At 53.0% G+C, this 23,297-nt stretch overlaps 2 protein-coding genes across 2 annotated transcripts in view; one reads left to right on the plus strand and one right to left on the minus strand.

Moving 5' to 3' along the window:
- Positions 1-23,297, plus strand: part of LOC146764291 (uncharacterized) — a 140,480-nt gene that overhangs the window by 55,507 nt on the left and 61,676 nt on the right. The window lies entirely within an intron of this gene.
- Positions 1,819-5,045, minus strand: LOC146764293 (uncharacterized). The gene is made up of 2 exons (XM_085565333.1): positions 4,081-5,045; positions 1,819-3,123 (listed from the first exon to the last, which is right to left on the minus strand). Exon 2 carries the CDS (start codon positions 3,094-3,096, stop codon positions 2,272-2,274), a length of 825 nt encoding a protein of 274 aa, XP_085421459.1. The 5' UTR covers positions 3,097-3,123; positions 4,081-5,045; the 3' UTR covers positions 1,819-2,271.

The raw sequence follows: 23,297 nt of genomic DNA on the forward strand, positions 1-23,297 counted from the left end.
ACAAGAATTTATTAAGCAAGCGGTATTAAGCAAAAGAACAGCGCAGGGCAGCCGGGGACCCTCTGCTCTGCCACGGAGCACCTTCCCCCTTTGACCTTTTTGGTTTTATAGTCCCTTTTTATTTCCAGTTGACGTATGTTCTCTCGATGCACTCTGCACCGGTGCAATTGGTTGCTGGGGGTCTTTTTTTCTGCCCTTGGTGGTCATAGGAATGAAGGCTCCTCATCTTCCTTGCAGATTGTCCTTGGCCTAAAAGTCAACTTGTATATAATTAGTTACACAGTCTTCTATGCTAGTTGCATTCCCTACTCAGTTCAAATTATCTCCTTTAACACTCATTCTGATGAACAAAGACCATTTTATTTATTACACCCACTCTCTCCCAGTGCCCCCCAGCGTGTCCATCTCTCTGCTGCCCTCGAGCTCCCGGCCCGGCCCCGGCCGCCTGCTCCCATCCAGCTGAGCTGGTTCCAGGGCCAGCAGGAGCTCTCTGTGGTGGCCACCGACGTGCTCCCCAACGGGGACTGGACCCACCAGCTCCTGGTCCTGCTGGAAACCCCAACCCGGGCCAGGGTCACCTCCACCTGTCAGGTGGAGCACGTCAGCCTGGAGCACCCCCTGAGCTGGCACTTGGGTACAGGAGAGGAATTGGGGGTGCTGTGACAGCCACTGGGATGTGCTGGGAGCAACTGGGAGGGAGTTGGAGAGAATCTGGTTTAAACTGGGAGGGGAGGTTGTGGGTTTGGAAGGGCTAAGAAGGTGTTTGAAGGATACTTGAGAGGATGGGAGGGGGTTCTGGGGGTCCTGGTGGGCACTGGCAGGGAGTTTGGGGGCGCTAGGTTTAAGTGGGAGGGAATAGAGTGAGCCTGAAGGAGTTGGATGGAGATTGGGGATGGAAAAGCAGAGATTGGGATGAGGTTGGTTGTGCTGGGAAGAGACTGGGAGAGGTCTGGGTGAATCCTGGTAAGGCTGGGAAGGGACTGGGAGAGGTTTTTGGGGTCCTGGGGCAGTGGGGTCAGCTGGAAGGAGGCCGTGGGATCCTGAGAGGGACAGGAGGGGCGACTCCGAAGTTGGGCTTCGTCTTCCTGGCACTGGGAATCGGGTTCTACCTGTGCAAGAGAGTCTGGGGGGTCCCGGGGGGTCGTGTCCCCCCTCCCCTGGAGTGTGAATGCTCCACCCGAGGCCCCCAGCCGGATGTCACCCCCCGTTCTCTGCCCACAGAGCTCCTGAGCCGCCGGCGGCCGCAGCCCCTCCCCGTGGCTCCTGGCCCGGCTGGGACCCCCGCTCCATCCCCACGCTGATTTTTGGGGGGTCCTGTGTCCCCCAGCCCTGCTGTCACTCTGACCCTGCCCCCTGCTCCCAGTGTTCCCAGTAAAGCTTCCCAGTTAAACCCAGCCCAGTTCATGGGGGCACTGGGGAGGGACTTGGGGGGACCCCACGGCGGGGCCGGCCCTGGGCAGGGAGGGCGGGTCCAGGTGGGGAACACTGCCTGCTGCGGGTCTGCCCGGCAACTGGTGAGTCATCAGCCCCGCTCGCTCTCATTGGCTGACTCTTCTCCACCGCGTTCTCTCATTGGCTGAGGAGAGGCCCGGCAGTGCCGAGAAGGAACGGGAGAGATCCCGCCCCGAGCACCGGCACGGGGACAACAGACCCGGCCTGGGCACAGGGAGGGAATTTATTACCAACCAAACCACGGCAGCACCAGGAGAAGGGAAAGAAATCCCTCCAGCGCCTTCCCCCACCCAACGGGGATCACCCACAACAGGGTTATCCACCATGGAGAGACGGGGACATCCGAGTTTAGAACAAAGCCAATTTTATTAAGTGTACCAAGTGTTTATACAGGGATTTACTTGTATGGTGCTTATACATGGCTCTGTTTTTGGCAACAATTTCCCATTGGATACACATTCTTGGTGACATCCAGTAACCTGGGAACATTTATCTTATCACAAAGTCTCACACCATGTTGCCTGGCCACTTCTTGCTCAGGGAGACTTAAACTGTGTCTGTGTCTCCCACAGTTTCTGCTCAGTCAGGCCTCAGATATCGGGCCCCTTTATCAGCTCCATTGCTTTACTCTCTGTTTTATTCCCCATACGGGGGCACCAGGGCTCTGCCCAACGGGGATCACAGGGGATCATCCAGCCCGGATCCTCCCATGGGGGATGGAGCTGCAGCAGCACTCCAAGCTCTTCCCTCACTTTCTTCCCTCACTTTCTTCCCTCACTCCAAGCTCTTCCCTCACGTGGGGCACTCACAGGGCTTCCCTTAGTGGTGCCTCCGTTGGTGCTGGGTCAAGTGAAAGCTCCTGGAGAAACTCTTCCCACACTTCCCACACTCGTAGGGCCTCTCCCCGGTGTGGATGCGCCGGTGCACGGTGAGGTGGGAGTTTTGCTTGAAGCCCTTCCCGCAGTCGGGGCAGCGGTAGGGCCTCTCCTCTGTGTGACTCCGCTCATGTAGGAGGACACTGGAGCTGGTCTGAAACCTCTTCCCACACTGGGGACACTCGTAGGGCCTTTCCCCAGTGTGGATGCGCTGGTGTGCTCGCAGGTGTGAGCTCCTCCCAAAGCTCTTCCCACATTCCAAGCACTCATAGGGCCGTTCCCCAGTGTGGATCACCTCGTGCTTGATCAGGCCAGACCTGTCTATGAAGCCCTTCCCACACTTCCCACACTCGTAGGGCCTCTCCCTGGTGTGGATGTACTGGTGCTCAGTGAGGCTGGAGTTGTGCTTGAAGCCCTTCCCACAGTCGGGGCAGCGGTAGGGCCTCTCCTCTGTGTGACTCCGCTCATGTCTGAGGAGATGGGAGCTGGTCTGAAACCTCTTCCCACACTCTCCACACTCGTAGGGCCTCTCCCCAGTGTGGATCCTCTGGTGCTCGATCAGGTTGGATCTCCAGCTGAAACCCTTCCCACATTCCAAGCACTTGTGGGGCTTCTCCCTGCCATGAGGCTTCTCCACCAGCTCCGAGCTCCGCCTGGATCTCCGCCCGCCTTCCTGGCTCAGGGGGGCTCTTTCCTCCCCGCAGCTCCCTGGGCTGGGTTTGCAGCTCCTCCTCCTGCAGCATCTCCGGGGCTTTTCCTCCACCTCCATTCAGCCACGCCCTGGCAATGATAAATCCTGGTTTGGGGAAAAAAAAGAGGGGAGCAGCTTGGACTGGAGGTTACTCCTTGCCCAAGTTCATCTCAGGAAGTCATTGGGAATCTTGTGTCTGTAAGAACATCCAAAACACCAAGTTTCAGCACAAAAATCCCACAAACTTCAAGACACAGATCAAGCTCAGAAACACCATGATTCACCCCGTGAAGATCGTGGATCCATCTCCATAGTCACCTGCTGCATGTGGGGGGAGCAATGCTACTGGGGCTGGGGGGACACTGCAACTAGAAGGAGTGGTGGAACCTTCTACTGCTTCCTCTTTCTGCTCCTCCTCCTCCTCCTCTTGTGTCGCTCTGCTTCCTCACACTCCTCTTCCTCCTGCTATTCCTCCTTCTCCTGCACAATCCCACCTTCTCCTGCCACCTGCATCGTTTGACCATTCTGTTCCTCAAGCCTGCTTCTCCTTCCCTTCTCTTCCTGCCCCCAGGCCCAGCACCCACTGCCGGCTCCCTCTTCCCCCCACACCCACAGCATCCCAGCGCAGGGGCAGGGATGGAGCTGGGGCAGGTCGGGCTGGGGCAGCGCTGGGCTCTCGGCCGCTCCCGCCCGCACTCGGTCCCCACTGCAGCCGCTCCCGCCAGGACAGCGCGGGGGGGCCCGGCCTTGGCGCTGCCCCACTCCCACCTCCCCAAATTCCCCTCGCGGGGCCATGGGGCCGAGGGGGGGCGCAGGTGGGTCCCGGTGGGGAACGCGGGGAGCTGCGAGTCTGCCTGGCAACTGGTGAGTCATCAGCGCCGCGGGCTCTGATTGGCTGAGCTCGGCCCGAGCCCTGGGGCTGCTCCACAGACAAGGTCCTACTCTATTCATGAACTTCCAGAAACATAAAAAAGCCTTAACAGAGCCATGAATATCGTTTACCACATAGAAGTGGGGCGCATATGAAGGGGGTATATAAAAGGTGGATTGGGAAGTCTGTACCTCTCAAGTGCTTCAGCCAATGAGGAAAGCAGAGGGAGATGTGGCCAGGAGAATTAGGATGAAAAGGAGGCTGTGTGCTCCAACAATTGGAGATATCCATTCGGGAATGTCCAATGGCCTTTCCCATTTTTGAAATGAAATTACTTCTACAGGACTCCTCTGTCTGCTTTGTGGACAGAATCCTCTGCTGATGTCAATTTTTCCACACTCCCTGGGGCCCATCCGGAATTCCTTCCACGGTCCGTGGCGGCGGGCAGGGAGTGCAGCTGAAGGTGCCTCACCCACTTTGGGTGATCGGCTCCATTGGCTGGCGGCAGCACCGGGGATTGATTGGGGACCCGGGAGTGACCAGGAGACAGACGAGTGACACATCAGGGGGTCTGGGAAGAGTCAGCAGGGAGAGAGCACTGAAAATCTCATCAGTGAGTGCACTGGGATCTTCGGGGAGTGAACATGGAAGGGCACCCATGGAGGGGAGAAAAGGGAAAGCCGGGGAGGGGTCCTGGCCAAAGGGATGATGATCCCAAAATGTCTCTGAAGGGTCCCTTGGGAGAATACTGAGGAAGTGGAGAAGGGATTTGGACAACAGGGGATGGATGGTGTTGGTGTGCTTTGAACGAATCAGGTGAAGGGGAGTGTGCAAAAATATGGTTCAGGCAAGAAGCAGCAGGAGGAATCTATGTGGTAAGAAAAAGGATTATAGCAAAGAGGAGGAAGAGAAAAATACTCTGGATTGGGATGTTTTTCCACAGAGTCTTAACCTCACAATTTGCCAGCTAATATTTTGAATTCCCAGTTGCCCAAGACAGGAAAAGCAGGAGGTCAGGATGCCAGGGGTTTCTCTGCGGTGGCAGCGGCAGCACCGGGCGCAGAGGTGCGGCACCGGGAGCACGGGCTGGGGCCTGTGGGGAGCTGCGGGGCCGGGCCGGGGCTGTGGGGCAGCCGGGGCTCAGCGCCGGGCGCTGCCTGACCCCACCAGCCCCGGGCAGGGCCGGCAGTGGCCCCCGGCCCCCAGGAGGCTGCGGGACGCCCCGGCCGCTGCCCGGCCCCGGGGAGCTGCCGGCCCTGCCCGCCGGGGGGGCCGCCTTTGGACACTGCGGCAGGACAGGCACCGGCTCTGCCACACGGGCTGGGCAGGGACCCTGAGCACAACGGGGAAAACAAAGGAACAGCTGGGAAATGCAGAGTGCACAGGAAGGATCAGGATTTGCTGTTCAGGATTTGCTTTGGGTCCCTGCAGAAAGGAAAGGTTTTGCAGAAAGCTCAGCAGCTCTCAGAGGATGAGCACCCACAGGCAGTGACCGGGGCTGCAGGAGTGGCACAAGAAGGCCCTGCAGCACTTGGGCACAAAGGCACAGCAGCTGAAGGCAAGAAGGGATGAGCAAAAGGCCAAGCTGAAGGCAAAGGCCATGGCAGAGTTCCCACAGCCCCTGAGGGATCAACCCCAGGGCCCAAGGGGGCCCCAGCACCCAGGGCATGACGGGGTCGGCCACAAGCACCTGGCAGAGGCATTGCCCTCCTGGCCAGGGCAGAGCCCACCCAAACAGCCCCTGGGAAGGAGTCAGGGCTCCAGCTGCAGCCCACAAGGACACTGCAAGCACAGACAGCAGCACCCTCAGCAGGAGCAAGTCCACCCCTGCATGGACATGGATTGGCAGAGCTCTCTGAGCTCCCATCCCACCGGGGACCCACCACACTGGAGCCCTGCAGAACATTCAGGCTGGGTCTGCATCCAGAGGAGGCCTCTCCTGATGGACACAGGGGCCTCTCCATCCACTCGGAATCTTACACCTAAGGAGGGAAAATTGAATGTTTCAATTATTAAGGGAATAAATGGGAAAGTTGAACTGGTATCATTTGTTCAATCACTATTAGGATCTGTGGAGGATATGTTTGAAATGAACTTTTTTATTTTTCTTCCTACTGTCATTTTTATGAACCAGGAAGGAATTTGATGGTGGCATTGGAATATTGTAAAAGGTGGTACAGAGGCTATTGCTGCTGTACCTTTGGGTCAAATGTCTGGCAAGGCCTGTGCTGAAGGGAACCCAGAGGTGTGGGCAGCCCCAAAAGGAAAATTTGATGTGGAGCCTCTCCAAGTTACTCGGAAGCAACCAGGACAAGTGGTGTCTAAAAGCAACACCCTGTTCCAGGGGAGGGAAGGAAGGGCTCACAGCCTGGTATGGAGTCCCTGCTAAAGGCAGGGCTCTTGGAGCCAGGGATGTCTCCCTACAGCACTCCTATCCTGCCAGTCAGGGAATCAGATGGCTCCAATGAGGAGGACAAGAAAAAGTGCTAGACAAAGCCTCTGTGAAAAGGCTGAATTTCTTGGCTAAAACATCTTTTAAGTATCTGAAAAAAAAAAGAAGTGCAAATAATGGAGACAAAGATTAAATATTTGGGACATAATGGGACTGAAGGTTTGTTGTGGTTTGACACAAAGAGGGTCTGGGAAATCTCAGAAGTAACATTTCCCAGCACCAAAAAGGAGCTGCGACAATTCTGAGGATTAACAGGGAATTACACAGCCTGGAATGAGGATTCTCTGTTCCGGACAGAACATTGTAGGACTTTGTAACCCCAGACAGCCTCCATGCTGTGGTATGGAAAGGAAAAAGTGAGCAAAACTTGAGAAAATGAAAACCCAAAAATATTGATGCCTCAGCTTGGGCTCTTCCAGACTCAGAAAAGAAATTGGAATTGTAGGTGAATGTTCAACAGGGCCATGCCAAAGGAACTCTTGCGCCAAAATGTTTCACCCAGTGGCCAGAGTGGCCTCATTGCCTGCAGAATTGTGCAGCCACAGATGCAACAGAACTGAGGCCCAAAACCTGATGGCAACAGGATCTCCAACTGTTCCAGTCTGCCATCAAGTTCAAGCTTTGATAACCAAAAGAGCCTCGCAATGGATGAGCAGTGCTCGGTTATTACAGTGTGAAACTTGTGCAGTGGCACAGGAGGATTCAGAACTGAGCACAGGGGAAGGGTTTAACCCAGCCTCCTGTTTGAACAGCCCACAGAGGGGCTGGGAAGAAACCCAGCACTGCATTCAAGTGACACAGCTCCAGACCCAGCCTGGGGGAGACTCAGGAGACATTGCCTGGCCTGAGGCAGAAAATGTCTTGGTGGATGGCTCTTCAAGGGCAGCAGAAGGGAAAAGAGTTCCAAGACACGCTGTTATTGAGGAAAGGGAATCAGACAAAGCGCAGGTTACCCCCCATGGTCAGCTCAACCGGCACAGCTGTGTGTGCTTGTAAGAGCCTGGCACTGAAATGTCCTGAGCAGGAAGGCTTCAATATCTTCTGGAGACACCATCTCACCTAACAGGGGGGCAAAAGCAATTCTGATTGCTCAGCAACCACTGGATCACTTACTAAGGCATTTCTAAAAGACATAATTCCAATAAAAGGGATTGTGGAAGCAACAGACTCAGGAAGCAGAACTCATTTTACAGGAAAGATCCTCCAGGGGGTTATGGCAGCTTTAGGAATACAATGGGACCTCCGTAACCTCTTGGCAACCCCAGAGCTCAGGCTGGGTACAAAGAATGAAAGGGGAAAGAAAGAAACACCTTTGGAAGCTGGGGATAGAGACCAAGATGCCATGGGTATGGTTTTTGCCATTGGCTTGGGCAAGAAGAAGGGCCAGACCCAGGGCAGATATTCCATTATTTCCCTTGCAATTGATATCAGGAATTCCTTACCCTGGGAATTCTCCACCTAGTGCAGGGTGGAGATAAGGGATGCACATTTAAAGCAGTCTGTGGCCAGAATCCTGTCTCTGGTGCAATCTCTCCCCCAGGAAGCTGGGCTGGCACAGAGCCTGCCTTGGCACTTTGCTGCTGCCAACATCCAAGCAGGACATGGGCTCTGCCTAAGGAGTGCAAAGCAGCACCACTGGTGGCCAAGTGGCGTGGCCCATGCCAAGGGGCCCCGAGGCCAGAAACAGCCGCCAGCACAGCTGAACACGGGGGGACCCCTCAGCCTGGGCTCCAGGTCTCTGCAGCCCCGGAGATTTGCACTTCCCGCCTGCAGCAGGAGGATGGGAGGCCCCCCTGAGCCTGCACTGAAGGCAGCGCAGCAGCAGCCAGGGCTCCACAGCGGGGCAAGGCCCTGGGCCTGCCCACACATCCTCTGCTGAAATCCTCGGCCTGGCCACCCTCCTTGGGCAGCTCCAGCCACCGGGGCCAGCCCTTGCTGCCACTGCTGCAGCTTCAGTGCTCGCTGGGCCTGCACTGCCACAGCTGCTGGGGACACACCGGGACAATTCCACTCTGGCTCTCACTCACACTCACACACTGCCCTGCCTGCCACTGCATCCATGGAAAATAGACCAGCTCATAGACTTGAGCATTGTTAACCTTTGATTTCTCTACTCAGGCTTGCTTTGCCTTGGCCTTGGGGAAAGAAATGTTAAAGGTTTTGTTAAAGGATGTTACACCACTCAGTGGAGATGAGTTTCACATCTCAACACACTGGGAATGGCCCAAAAGACACCCACAAAGATAAGGACCAGCAGCAAAACATCAACCCCAGCAGCAAACAGCAACCAACACCTACCCCAGACACTGCCCCCGGCAGGGCTGCAGACACCTGGTCTGCAAAAGGCTGAGAAGGAAATCCAGCACTTCCCACCTCATTAACAGTAGAAGCAAAGAAATCCGGATCCAATAGGAAACCAAATACTAAAAACTGCACAACTTGAAACTACAGAACATTAAACCAATCTATTTAGATTGCTTGAGACTGCACAACTTTGGGAAAAACCTAGTAAAACCCACATATAATGGAACGATTTTCTCTGCACACCCAGGTTATGTGAGGATGGAATGATTTCTGTTACACATCCTGGCCAGAATCAAGGAATGCCTTGATTCTAACACTAAAAAGAATAGTGAAGTTTTTCTTTTTCCTAAAGTTTCAGTGCAAAGTTTATAGCATTAGAGTATTTTTTTAATACTCATACTTCTATATAGCTGGTTATGTTTGGGTAAAGGAGGGAAGAATCAGTTTTTCTTCCGAGGGGAAGTAGAAAAAGCTGAATTACCTCGGGATTTTTTGTCTATGTTTGTGCGTACCTGTAAAAGATACCAAAATTTTGATCTGGGTTTTTCGAAGTTCACCTTTAGGCTGCATCACTAGAAGAGATTTAAAGGTGACCCCTAAACTCTTAAGCAGGCAGCCAAGAGAGGAGCTTCAGAAATGCAAATTAACACTGCTGGAGCAAAGTGGGGACAATGTACCTGGCTCTTCTTGCCTGGGCAGGAATTGGCTGATTCCCTCTGCCCCTCACCCCAAGCTCTGCCTGCTTGCACAGATGGAATCTGCACAGCTGAAGGCAGAGCCCATGCTGAGGATCTCTGACTCTGAAACAGAAATGGCTGAAGCTGCAAAGGGAAACAGCAAATGGAGAATGTTGGGAAAACTTCACTAAAATAAGGGGGGGTGATCATCCCTCTGCCCACTCCAACATCTGCTGTCACTGTCTGTGCTGTACAGGCTGTATCAGAGCACTGGGGTTTTTCCTATAACAAGTTCAGGGAGGTCAGCTGGAATTCAAGTATTTGAAGATGGAATAAGAAAAAAACACTCAGTTGATGCAACCTTAGCTTGCGGGAGCACCCAAAAATGGGGAAAAGTATTGAATGGCCACCAGAACAAATCCTACAACACCATGGACCAGCCACTGGGAACCCAAACCAATTCATATCAGGAGACAGAGAAAGCTTTTATCATTTCAATGCCATCATTTGATTACAAGCTGTCCTTGAAAGAAGAACCAAACAGACAGCTCCAGCTCCTGACCTTCCTGCCGACCAAGGCACTGAAATGAGGAACACAACATTTCACCAGGGGATGGGATAAGATTATCTGTTAGCAGAAAAAGGAGGAGTTTCTGGAAAGCTAAATTAATCAAACTGCCGTTGGCAAAGAGATGACAAGGGAAAAGTGCTGAAAAAGATAACAAAGGAAATAGGAGAGAAGTTTCTTTATCAGTCCAAACATGGAAAGGATGGGAATGGGGCAGGCTTTTGTGGCTCCCAGGCACACCAAGGGTTAAAGGAATGCTGCTTCTCCTCTTCTGTGCTGCAGCAACTCTCATCTTTTTACCATGCTCCACACCTTGGCAATGCAGCTCATCCAGCAGCTGAGCCAGGGCATGCAGGTGGCAGCCAGGCCTCCTGATCCAAAAACAGCTACAAAAGGACAGGGAATGAGGGCACCAAGAATAATCCCAAAACCAAAGAGGACCCGGGAAGAACAAAACAGAGTCAAGGAGTGAATCTGCCTGGAGATAGGGCCGGGCACTTGCAGATAAGGGGAGAAACCATCAGTTCCAAAAATGTTCCAAATTGACCCAGACAGCTACTCAAAGTCCCGCTACATTCCCGAACTTAGAGGAGAAGAACAAAGACTTAACAGAGCCATGAATATCGGCTGTTCTACAAAAGGAGGGTGCACATTAACGAGGACAGGCTCCAGGCGCATCGGGAAGTCGGAACCTTCCAAGGAACTCAGCCGGTGGGCAAAGGCAGAGGGAGATGCGGCCGGGAAAATGAGGATAAAAAGGAGGCTGCGGACTACAGCCACGGCAGAGAGCGCACGGCAAATGCCCCACGGCCTCTGCCCCTGCTCGGCAATAAAGTCACTTTGACAGGACTCCTCGCTCTCCCCCGGGCACACGAACCTCCGGCGACGGGAATTTCCCCGCCCGCTCCCGGCCGCGGGGCAGCCCCTCTGTCCTACCCACAGCAGCCGGGCCGAGCCAGCGCTGCTCCGGCAGCGGCTCCTGCCCGGCCCCGGCGGGAAGGAGACCGCGGGCAGCCGCTCCCGCAGCGCCCTCAGCCCGGGGCCGGCACGGGCCGGACACGGCACCGGCGAGCCGCCGGAGCCCCCTGCCGCCCCCTCCGCCCGCAGCCAGCGCCGAGCCCCCGCAGAGCCCAGCGCGGCTCCCACCTGCGCCGGGGCCGCCTCCGAGCTCCGCCGCCGCCGCCTCACCGCGCTCCGGCCGCTGCCGCCGCTGCCGGGCCCGCGCAGCCGCTCGGCCAATGGCGGCGCTGTGCGGCCACGGCCGCCCTCAGCCCGCCGCCGGGGCCGCGCCGCGCCCCGCTCCCACCAATCAGCGCGCCGCAACCGCGACTGACGGCACCGGCGGCCAATGGCAGCGAGCTCGGGGCGGGCTCTGCGCACGGCCCCGCCTCGCCCCGCGCTCTCGGCGCCCCCGGGCTGCGTGAGGGGAAAGCCGGAGATGAGCAACAGCCCCGGCACGGGCCCGGGCCCGAGCCGGGATTGAGCTGCCCACACAAACAAACTTCTCCGCGCCTCCCGCCACGGCTTTCCCGGCCCTGCGCCTCCCGTGCCTCCGCCTCTGCGGGAAGCCCAGGAGCCTCACTTCTCCTGCCCCTCGTTAGCGCATCAGTGCTTCGCTTTGATTTCCCCCGAAAAGGGAAACCTGCCCGAAGCCCTGTGGGTGGGTGGGGCAGGGGAGAGATTTCTGGCAGAAAACTCCAAAGACTCGGAGCAGGAGAAGGAGAAGTCAGTGCAGAGCCTTAAATGCAGCTTTCCCCACGCCTCCCTGCTCCCAGCTGCACCTCCTCCCCCGGCAGGGCAGGAGACAGGGAATGGGGCCATGCTCAGCTCATCCCCCGGGGCTTCTCCCTCTGCTCACGGACAGGAGTCGTTCCCTGCTGCACCCTGCGCTCTCTCCCGGCCGAGACTTCTCCAGGAACTTCTCGGAGCGGAGTCCATCCCCTGGGCACAGCCCCCTCCGAGTGCTGCAGCGTGGGTCACTGTGCCACGGGCTCAGTCCTGCCAGGACAGGCTGCTCCAGCGGGGCCCCTCTGCCCGCGGGCTCACAGCCTCCTCTCAGGCATCGCCGAGCTCCAGCCCGGCTCCTGCAGGGGCTGCGGGGGATCTCTGCATCCCCATGGACCTGCAGGGGATCTCTGCATCCCCAGGGACCTGCAGGGGGATCTCTGCAGCCCCATTGTAATATATGTTATGGAATAATTCGTGCTTATGAAAAATATACATCAAGTCAGTTGTGCCTCTAGAAAAAGAATCTTCAAGTTTTAAATGAGCAGTGGCTGCAGCCGGGGCTGGAGAAACCACAGTTGGCAGAGAAAGAAAGACCTAATTTACAAATGAAAAAAGGTAGCTCGGTGCAGAGATGGGCCCTTTCCGGGGAAAATCCAGGAGACACCCAACGTTTAACCCCTGGTCTGCCGGGGAGCCAGGAAACCGTGTCCCATTCCCATCCTTTCCATGCTTGGACCAATACAGAAACTGCTTTCCTATTTCCTTTATTATCTTTTTCAACACTTTCCCATTGTCATCTCTTTGCCAACATCAGTCTGAGTAATTTAGTTTTCCACAAACTGCTTTTTTTTCTGCTAACAGATAATCTGATCCCATCCCCTGGTGAAATGTTGTGTTCCTCATTTCAGTGGATTGGTTGGCAGGAAGGTCAGGAGCTGGAGCTGTCTGGTTGGTTCTCATTCCGAGGACAGCTTGTAATCTAATGATGCCATTGAAATGATAAATGGGTTCTCTGTCTCCTGATAGGAATTTGTGAAAAATGGCAATCACTTGGTTTTTAGAATTTTAAAAGTTTACTAATAATAAAATGGTGAAAAAATAGGAATGTAATTAGACTGATAAAAATTTATAGTTAGGACAATTACAAGACAATAAAAAGGAAAGAATATCTGAGGTCCAGATGCTCTCAGGCACTTAAGCCAAGAGGAATGTACCTTGTGAATGAAGGAATCACCCCTAAAACAATACACTGTTGCATATTCATATATCCTTCATGGTTATGCATACATTCTATTTGAAACAAAAAACTCTGTCTGTTGTATGTCAACTGCTTTCTTTAATTCCCACGGGGTCTTCGAGTCTGAGCAAGGCGTGAAGAAATCAGCTTCTTCTAATAAGAAAACCATAAATTGCTCTTCTCTGGAGAATTTGCATGTTCCTTGAAGAGAGTATCTCATTCCTTAAAGCCCCCCCCCCCCCAACACACACATACATAGTTTCTTTTTTACTACTAAAGCTTCATTTTATCTACAAAGCTACATTTACCATACTGTTATATGTAGCAGATATAATTGGCGCCATTTCTAATATGCTATATATGACATTGAATATTTGTTAGATTTGTTAGAACACTCTAACACTCTACACGTTTGTATAAGCATTCCCCCCCTCCCTCGCAGGTGAGACCGGGTGTATATTGGAAACTGATTTACAAGTAAGAAGGTGCGGCTCCCCAGGAGATGGGCCATGGCTGGGGAGATACAGGAACCCCCGGTGCTGATCCTTGCCTGAAGGACCCGAGATGGATATCATGGAAATCCTTGGGCAGACACAGGTGAATGCAGCGTTCCCTCCCGTAAATTTCATCAAGGGATTCAACAAACTCCAGACACTGAATTGTTCTCCCTCATCACCAAAAAAGAAAATCTCATTAACATATAGACTCTTAATGGAAGAAAAGACTGATTGCTGAAATCTTGGCCTCAGGCAGAATTTTCCCTATAAAAACCGCTTGTGCCAGGATGGAGGTGTGTGGGCATAGAGGAAAACCTCTGCTGAGGCTGACTCCTTGTTGCACACCCAGGGCCGACCCCGGGCTCGGCTCTGTTCTTTCCTTGTGGCTGGCCAGGTAGAATTTGATTGCAAAATAAATATTTTATTTTTTCATATTAATTTGGCTGGACAAATTTTCATTTATAACAGTTGTAACACAAAAAAGGAAGAATCCCCATTTCTTCCACCATCCCATCCTCAATACATTACCCCACCAGTTAGTTTTTAACACTGTTTTCCCATTTTCAGATTGGTGTCTGGGTTGTTTTTTTCTAGGATGACCTCCCCGTTGTCATCTATTTTCAATAGTCTGATACATTAAACTTTCCACAAACACCCCCTTCATTAGCCAATAAATAGTCTAAAGCCAAACTATTCTGGTACACTGCAGTTTTTCCCCATTTTGCCTGCAGGTACTTAATTTGGATGGGTTATAACAGTGGCTGTTGACATGGGGGTGTGGAACAAAAAGGAACTTTGGTTTCTTTCCATGTAATACTTTCTGTAGCATTTGTGACACGATCTTGCTGCTATCTCAGAAGGGAAAAGACAACAAATGAGAGACAGAAACAGGAATGACAGAGGTCTGGCATGGCTTATACCCCCACCTCCCCTGCCTGTGGGGTTGCTGCCCACAGCAGGTACGTGTGATCTTCTCGCTGGTGAGTACAGTGCTCAATCCAGGCTTGCCCTCTGTTTCCCTTGTCACTCCTTTTTGCTGATTTTTCTATGCAAGTCCTTTTCAACACTCCTTTGGTGTGTTTTGGTGTTGTCCATTTTAGATGTGATAGTCCATTCCTCACGTTTCTTCACAAGTCCTCTGCCTCTGTTTCCCACTTTCTCTAACAACCTGAATACCACCTTCTTTCAACTACTCAAAAAGTCCTTTCTCTCACAATACCATTCAACACAATCCACCTGCCTCCAAGGAGATAAAGTAAAGCTCAAAATAAACAATCTACATTATATATACTTCCATTCATCTACATTTACTCACTTTTATTTTTCACTCTCACATACAAGGTACCTTTTACTTTCAAACAGTCTACATTACATATCTACACCCTGAGTGCTCATGGAATGTTAATCCATCAACCCAGCAGGTTTAATCCTGGATGTCTCTCAACCCAGCAGAATTTTAGGTGTTACTGTTTTCCAACCCCAGATCCCCTTGGACATTTTTAACCTTCAGTCCAGCTGTGTTGTCCAACCCCAGATCCCCTTGGGCATAACCTCAACACGCAACCCTGAGTGCTCTTGGAATGCAAATCCCCCAAATCCTCCTCTGGAAGGAGCCCCCAGAAAACAAACCCCCACGGCTCCTCCCCACCCACCTGATTCGGGAAGAATTTTCTCTGAGAGAAGTGAAAAAGAACCTGTTTATTTAACTAACAAAACAATCCCCAGCACTAAAAAAAATGAACAACACCAGATGACAAAAAAACTCTTTCACCACTCTGAAGAGATGACAAATCCAGAAAGTCTCTCCTGGGGGTGGTCGCCCGGGTCTGGGCGCTGGGGATTGCTCTGGGCACTGGGGATGGCTGCTGCAGATCACAGAGCGCAGGCTCCCGGTGCTCCTCGGGGTTCCCAGGTCCCAGTCCAGAGCAGGTTGGATGGTATTCAGAAGAAGGAAAGGGAAAGAAACAGTCCAGGGAAAAAATTGGAATGCCTAGTTAAACTAACTAACAGGAAAAAGCAAAGGCAAGAGCGGAAGCAAGAGCAAGCAAACAAAGCCAGCAAAAGCAAGCCAAGCCAGCCCGCACAAGCCTCTTGTGGAGAACAGACCATGGGGGGAGGTGAGCCAGCTGATAACAAGGCAAAACAAACCTTCACTTTCAGAGTCAGTTCTGAGAGCACAGAACAGAATTTCAAACATGAACAGAACCTACAACTGGGGATACAAACACCAGAACCTCACCCTGGGACACCTGGGTTTCCACATCAGCAGGAGACAGTTCCTGACAGTCGAAGGGTCAGCGGCAGGGTCCTCATCACACCCATTCCTTAAATGTTATCTGGCCATGCAGACGGTTTTAGCTACTTCCACAAGTACTTTAAATCAACATTGGCTGTTTCACAAATACCTCTGAGTTATTACTGTCAGTTAGTTACAAAAATAAAAGCATTAGTTATTATTTGACAACTACAGCTACTTCTGCAAAAGTTAACATTCTAATGCACAAACCATGGCATCCAGTTCAATATTTTGCAAAAGCCAAAAGTAGTATGTATGTTTTTCACACTGTGCACAAACTAAACTATCATCCAAGAATGATGTTCTGAGGATATGAGCTACACAGGGGCCAGGGCATTGGCCACAAAAAGCTGACAAATTATATTACAGCAAAAGCAGTTAAAAGTGATTACAAATTGTACTGTATCAAAATCGTTGTGATTAAGAATAAGTTGCAGAAGTCAAGACATAAGAGCAAAAGCCACCAACAACATAGTTCTCTATAACAAACCCAGGGCAGGTGTTTCCCTTGCAGGGAGCACTGGGGCCTTCCCCGGGCCCCTTCTGCCCTCTGGCAGAGTCGGTGGCATTTTCCAGCACACGCAGTTTGTAACCAAGAGTCGGGTGCAGCCCAGAAGGCTCCGAGCGCCTCCTCCCAGGCTGACTCTGCAGATCCGAGGCTGCTCTGGGCTCTGCCAGGGCTCTGCTGGGGCTCAGCTCTGGGCCAGGCTGGGCCCGCTCTCCCCTCACATTGCTCCGGGCAGCCGAGTCACGGAGGGAGGAGGAAGGGACACCTCAAGGGAGTTGAGGTTTAAGAGAGTTTTTATTCAAAAAACTGCCATACCAAACAGGCTGTCATAAGAGCCATAACAAACAGGCTGTCCTAACTACCATAACCAACTAGCACTGCTAACTACCATCACTAACTAGTTGTCCTAACTAACTACTGTAACTAAAAGCTGTCCTCCAGTGCTTCATCTCCTCTGCTGCTCCCTCAGTTGCTTTGCTGCGGTGATCAGAGGGGTCAGGCTGGAGAGAGGCTTGGCTGATGATAAAAATGGATGCTGCCCAAAAAATAAAAAAGAAAGAAATGAACTGTTACTTTCCAGAGCCAACTTCCTCACAGGCTCTGTTGCAACAGGACAAAGGGAAATGGTCAGAAACTCAGGAGAGGGAAGCAGGCTCAGGTTAGATCGCAGGCAGAATCTTTTTGCCAGGAGAGTGGGGAAACACTGACAAAAGGTGCCCAGGGATGTGGGAGGTGCCTCCTCCCTGGGAACATCCAAGCTCAGGCCAGGCAGGGCTCTGAGCACCGGACCTGCCTGAAGATGGCCCTGCTCCTCGTGGGGCACCAGGGGCAGATGCCCTCGAAAGGACCCTGCCAAGCCAAACCCGGCGAGGATTCTGCTTGCTTTGCGTGTGGAACGCAGCGAGGCTGGAGACTATCGGAGGGGCCCCAGCAGAAAACCCCTCCCTGGCGCTGCTGCTTCCCCTCAGCCGCTCGGCATTCACCTGCAGCAGCTCCTGGGCAGACCAGCGCTGCTCCTCGTCCGGCTCCAGGCTGCACTCGAGGAAGTCCCGCAGCAGAGCCGACAGGCGCCGGGGCTCCTGCAGCTGCGGGGTCCCGTTGTGCCGGATCAGAGCGCGAGCCTGCAGGAAAAGCAAACTCAGCGCTCTGCCAGCTTCCTTCCCACCCACAGGTGCTCACAGCGACCCCGGGTTCTCAGCCCCAGCTCCAGGAGCACTTTCCCCCCTGGCAGAGATGCTGCTCACAGCTCATTGTCCTGTGCCAACCAAAAAACCCAAACCCTGGTGCTGCCACAGTCATTGGAAAGAGCTGATGCACTTGATTCACATTTTCAGGTCATCCTCACAGACAGAAGAGCTGGAACATCATAAATCCCAAAGCAAATTGTTGCTGGAGACTGCAGAATATTTGTTTGTGTTGAGGCTCGAGTGCTCTGGGAATTCCCTTCCCCAGGTGCAGAAACCTCCAGCTGCTGCTCCCAGTGCAGGGTCACCCTGTGCTCACAGGGCTCTGCAGCCCCTGGAGAATTTGCCTCTTACCATGGCCCTCGTTTCCTTGAAGTAAGGAGGTTCTCCTTCCACCATCTCGATGGTCACAATGCCAAAGGACCAGATGTCCACCTTGGGGCCATAAGGAGAACTGGTCACAACTTCTGGGGCCATCCAGTGAGCAGTGCCCACCATGGAGCTGCGCCGGTCCTGCTCAGAGCTGAGCTGAGCACAGAGGCCAAAATCAGCTGAGGACAGAAACAAACACTGTCAAGGGCAGCTGGAATGAGGAAACCAAGCACCAAGACTCCCCACTCTCAGTCTGAGAATGCAGTAGTGAAGTCAGCTGGAAAAGTGCTCAGGGCTGTAGCCAAGGGAAGGTGGAACTGGACCCTTAAAGAAACCGTCAGCTTTTGTGAAGTGGCTTTTACTGATTCCCTTGAAGCTTTAGATTCCAACTCCTGCCCCTCTGGCAGGGCCATACCCAGAGCAAAGCCACCCCTGGCACCCTGCTGCTCTCCGGAGCTCTCTGCAGGGGCAGCCACTCTCAGCTGGCAGCAGGGGCCGGCCAGTGCCCCCAGCAGCCCTTGTGGGGCTCTGGCCGGCACTGGGAAGCAGCCCCACAGCCGCACCCGGGAGCGCCGTGCCTGGCCAGGAACACCCACCCAGCTTGACAGAGCCGGCCATGCCCAGGAGGATGTTGGAGCTCTTCAGATCTCTGTGGATCACCCGGTTCGCATGGAGGAAATCCAGACCCTGCAGGCACTGAGAGAGAACAAGAAACACCAGGACAAAAACCAATGGCCAGAATCTATCACACAAGAAAGGACAGTTCTGAATTCTGCCAGCAGCAGCTTTGCTGTGACAGGCCAGTAGTGCAGAGCAGACAGGCTCCAGGAAAACGGTTCAGGGCAAAGCTGAGAACAGCACATCAAATCCAGAACAGACAGAGAGTGCCACAACAGCAGCAAAGAGAGCAAGAACAGAGCAGAAGTGCAGCGATGCTGGCAGGCCGTTCACTGCAGAGGCTCTTTCTTCTCCAGCTCATAAAAACAACAGAGAAACAGAGCCCTGAGCATGGAGCCACTCCTGTTCTCACGCCTCTGTGGAAGGACCATCGTGCCCAAGCCGTGGCAGCCACAGGCAGGATCCCTCACCTCCCGACTGACAGCTGCCATCTCTCCTTCAGCCATGCGTGTCTGTCTGACAACGTCCTGCAAAGTTCCTCCATCCATGTATTCCATCACCAGCCAGAGATCTCCGTCAACAAGGAAGCTGGAAGAGGAAAGCAGTGGCATGGAGACGAATGTGCAGTGCTCAATTCCCCCATGGAAAAGCCTGGAGTGGAGTTTTGTTTCCAGGTCACTTGTTCATGAGGACAGAATCCGATGGAGAGACATTCCTGCCAGGCTGCAGAGTCCTTGGAATCTGCACAGTCTAAAGGAGGAGACACCTGTGAGAAAGGAGAGGCCTTAGATGGCAAGCAGGTGAAAAATGCAGTTTAGCAACAGCCCAGATCAGTGTGGAACCACAACACTGGCTCCCAGCTGGTTCAGCTTCTGAGCTCATCAGTTCCACCATTCCCTGCAGAACAAGGCAACACAACTCCCAGGGTTATCCAGGGGAGGAGGCCGTGCAGCACTTGGGACAAAAGCAATCAGAAAACCTTTCAGAAAGTCCCTTCAGAAACAGGCAAGGCCAGTGCAAAATGGGCAAATGAGGCATTTCTGGAAACAAGGCCCTGGTTTTCCTGGCATCTGCAGGAATGGAAAAGGGCTGGGAAGAAGAAGCCAAGGGAAATAATTTCTGCTCTAATTTATCAGCACTTGTTGTAAGACACAGAAAACGGGGTCAGCTTGAAGGAAAAACCAAACCAAAGCAACCAAAGCACATGGAGGGAGCGAACTGCCAGGCTGCTGTTTTGGGAAGATACGGCTGGGTCAGGCATTTTCAAAACAGGCTACAGACTACGGGTGCCAGGAAAGGTTAAGGCAGGGCCCGTGCACGGGGTGAGGCCTGGAGCACTCACCTGTCCAAAGAGTTGACAATGTTGGGGTTCTTCTTGTCCTTCAGGAGCAGGAGCTCATTTACAGCGCGTTCCCCGTTCTGCCCTCTGAGACTCATTTTCTTTATGGCCACCTGAGGGGACATTGCAGACCTTTAACTGGAGGAGTCTGTGGCAGGAGGCCACAGCCAACACGGGGCGAGGCTTTTTGGAGCGACAGAGCCGGGCTGTGCCAAACTGCCCTGGGATGGGCACCAGAGCTCAGCAAGGGCCACTCCCACAGCCCATTGCTCTGCTCGCTGGGGCTGCTTACAGGACACACGGCCAGAGACATTTGGCCTTGCAAGCTCTGCAGAAATGGCCCCTCAGCTGTCAGCCTCCAAGCTCTAACCACATTTTCTGCACCTACAGTCTTCTCAAATGGCCTCAACACTCTCATTATTATTCAAACACATTTTGCAAATGGGAGGTAATTCTGGTTCTGTGAAAACAGAGCAAAACAGCCAGTAACCCTTTAGCAATTGCATGGGATTTGGTCATGATTTCAGATGCAGCTGCTTTTTTTGGGATTGCACAACAAAGCAAACACACACATCCATTGCTCAGGTGATCCCTGTCACAGGCTGTCACTGACCCCAGACCCAAACACAACTGCAGGGTTTAGGAGAGAGTTTTGCCCTGGACATCCATCTTCTCATTTCTCTCCCTCTCTCTCTGTGGACAGCTGAAGTGGAATTAAAGCCCCAAATTGAGCCCAAGCAGAATCTCTCCCTAATTAGGCCTTGAGGTACCCTTTGAAGATGAAAGGCAGGATGGAAAAACTGCTAAATAGTGTTCCTGTCTGAGGCTGGGGTGAAGATAAATTGGGCCTCAGTCTCCAGCCCTGATCCATTCACACTTTTAGATGTGAAGAGCAAGCCAGCGTGTCCTGCTCTGACAGACACCGCTGCCCTCCTTGCATCCCTTTGGGCACTCCAGAAGGACCAAGTGTGTCCCAGCTGTGCTCTGCAGGCTGACACTGCTCTGCCTTCAGAGGAGCAGCCTGTGCAGGAAAGCTCTGCTGGCCCCCAGAGCTCCAGCCACAGCTCCCAGCAGAGGGGAGAGCCCTGGAGAGCTGCCAGATGTGCATATTTCCTAAAATATGAATATCGATCTAATATCGATCTCCAACTGAGACAGACAAAAACTCTCTAAGAGTTTAAAGTTAGAAAGTGTATGTTTATTGAGACAGCCAGGCAGTACGTGGGATAATTCCCTAATGCACACTGCAAAAATCACAGGTATTATAAAGCTTTTTTATTTACAGAAGTCTTGAATACACAAAATACGAATGCATATTCATATCCCTGTCACTTCCTCTGCTCCGCTTCACATGCTAATTGGCAAAAAGGCAATTAAGCATTGTGGGAACTCAAAATGTCTCTCAGACATTTTTAGAGGTTCCAGGCCTTGGTCAGAAGCATTCTAGACCCTGGCAGACAGCTGAAAAACAACTGTGATTTTGAGTTTGAGCCATGGAATGAATTACCAACTTTGGAGGTGGAACAAGCAATCACAAAAGGTTAGATAGTATAGTATAAGTAGTTACGAAGTAGAGGGGAAATTTTTTTAGTATCGTACAGGGGGGTTTTAGCACATGTACAGGGGGGTTTTCACTTTGTACATGGGGGTCAGAAGTTCTAAGATGGAGGAAAGTGGGCTGAACCCATCCTTCTTCCTTCTTCTTCCTTACCTCCATGTTCTTGGTGATGCTGGCACTCACAGATTGGTTTAGAGTAGAAAAACACTTGGCAATGTAGGTAGTAGGTATTGGGGAATAATTGTAAACATGTTATACGTAATATATCATATAAAAGATAGCAGCAGCCCTGGGTGGGGGGAGAGACGAAGAAGACAGCAGATAGAGAGGATGTCAGGGTGTGTGTGTGTCTCTACCCAGGCCACTGATCAAATAGCTGCAGTCCAAGAACATAATCTGTTAGATAACTAGCAATAAACTGCCTTGAGACCGAACAGCTAAGCCTGCGGAGTTTTTCTTTGGAAGCACGGGTTGGAGGAGGAATTTCACCACCACATGTGGCCCCAAAACAAGGCTGGGGTTCTCACATCTGGCGTCCCTGGTCGGCCATCAACAAAAAGAAGAAAAAGAAACATCAAACAACCTCCAACCTCCATCGGCAGAAAAAGAAAAAAAAAAAAAACAAAAGAAGAGCAGTACACACTCTCCGCATTTTCAAGAAGAGAGGGAGCGGAAAGCTCAAGATAAGAACTTGACCTTCACCAAGGCATTTCGTCTGGAGGACAGCCAGGGGGAGAGAAACCAGAAGCGCGCCTGGGATTCCTCGCCTGTGGCCTGCTGGACGATGGACAGTGCCATCTCCGGACTGACTTCATGCTGACTCAGCTTTTGGTGAGAATGGTTGAAATTAAGAACATGGGGAGGGAAGGAATTTTCCCAAGGACACACCGAAGATATTTTTTAGCCCTATAGGGCGAAACTTCTACCCATCAGGTAGAGACAGCCCAAATGAAATGAAAGCTTTGTTATCATAGGTGCGGTGTAGTCACTCGCACACAGATTTATATTTTTTCTTGGGATTGAATTTTTGGCAAAAGATCAATAAGTAACTTTATTACTGAGCCACAAAAGGACAAAAAGATAAGACTGCTGCAAAACTTTTGCTTTTAACAAGGACAATGTTATAGCCAGCTCTACAGCACGGCACGTCCAGCCGGACAGCTGGGGTTTCTATGGGAGCACAAAGAGGGAAGATCACCCAGCCAGCAGCTTGGGGCAGTTTTCCTCACCACAGATCCAGGGAAAGCAGGACTGCCTTCCATGGACAATCAGGGGATGGTCTGTCATCATGCCCTGTGTGTCCGGGTTCCCACTGTTCCTCAGTTTCCCTCAAACCTCAATCCCTGAGCTCCTCCAATGCAAATCCCCCAGACAGAGAGATAAGCCAAGCACAGCCGCAGCCCCCGGTGGGGGAAGGGACCAAGCGCTGCTCGAGTCCAAACCCGCGGCGGGAGGGACGGCGGCGGCGGCGGCGTCTCCTGTGGGGGAGGGTGCAGAGGGAGTGTAGAGTGGAGAGGGAAGAGGAGGGGAGAGGAGAAATCTCTCGTGGCTGCTCGGGCTGGGAGTTCAAAACAGCCCACGGTGTAGGCGAGAGTTGGGGCAGCGGGAACAGCGCAGACACAGGGCGGCAGGGGCGCGGGTGCAGTGGCCAGGCGTCCTGAGCGTCCCGTGGCGCGTTTGGTGTCGAGAATCTGTGAAGCCGCAAGAGCGGCCACCCAAGAGGCGGGGGGCAGCTCCCGGACCGCGGCAGCCAGTCCCGCTGAGGAAATAGCAGAGGGACAGCGAGAGGCGTCCCTTGCTGCAGCTCAGGCGGCGGGCACGCGCGTGAAGGTTGAGCAAAGCCCGAGAGCCACGGGTGCAAGGAATTCTCGCATCTGGAACGCGTGGGGCGGGCGCAGGCGGGGCGGGGCCGGTGCGTGCGGGCTGTGGGTGCTGGGACAGTCAGGAGAGGGGCAAAGCGAGATGGGAGACGTCGGGACCGGAATGGGAACAGGAGGGTGATTGCGTCAGCCCGGGGGGGGACGGCAGTGGCTCTGAACCGGGCGCTGCGAGCCGGAGCGAGGCGAAAGC

The sequence above is a fragment of the Lonchura striata genome, chromosome 35 (genome assembly GCF_050655825.1).
Source record: "Lonchura striata isolate lonStrDom1 chromosome 35, ASM5065582v1, whole genome shotgun sequence".
Taxonomy (NCBI): domain Eukaryota; kingdom Metazoa; phylum Chordata; class Aves; order Passeriformes; family Estrildidae; genus Lonchura; species Lonchura striata.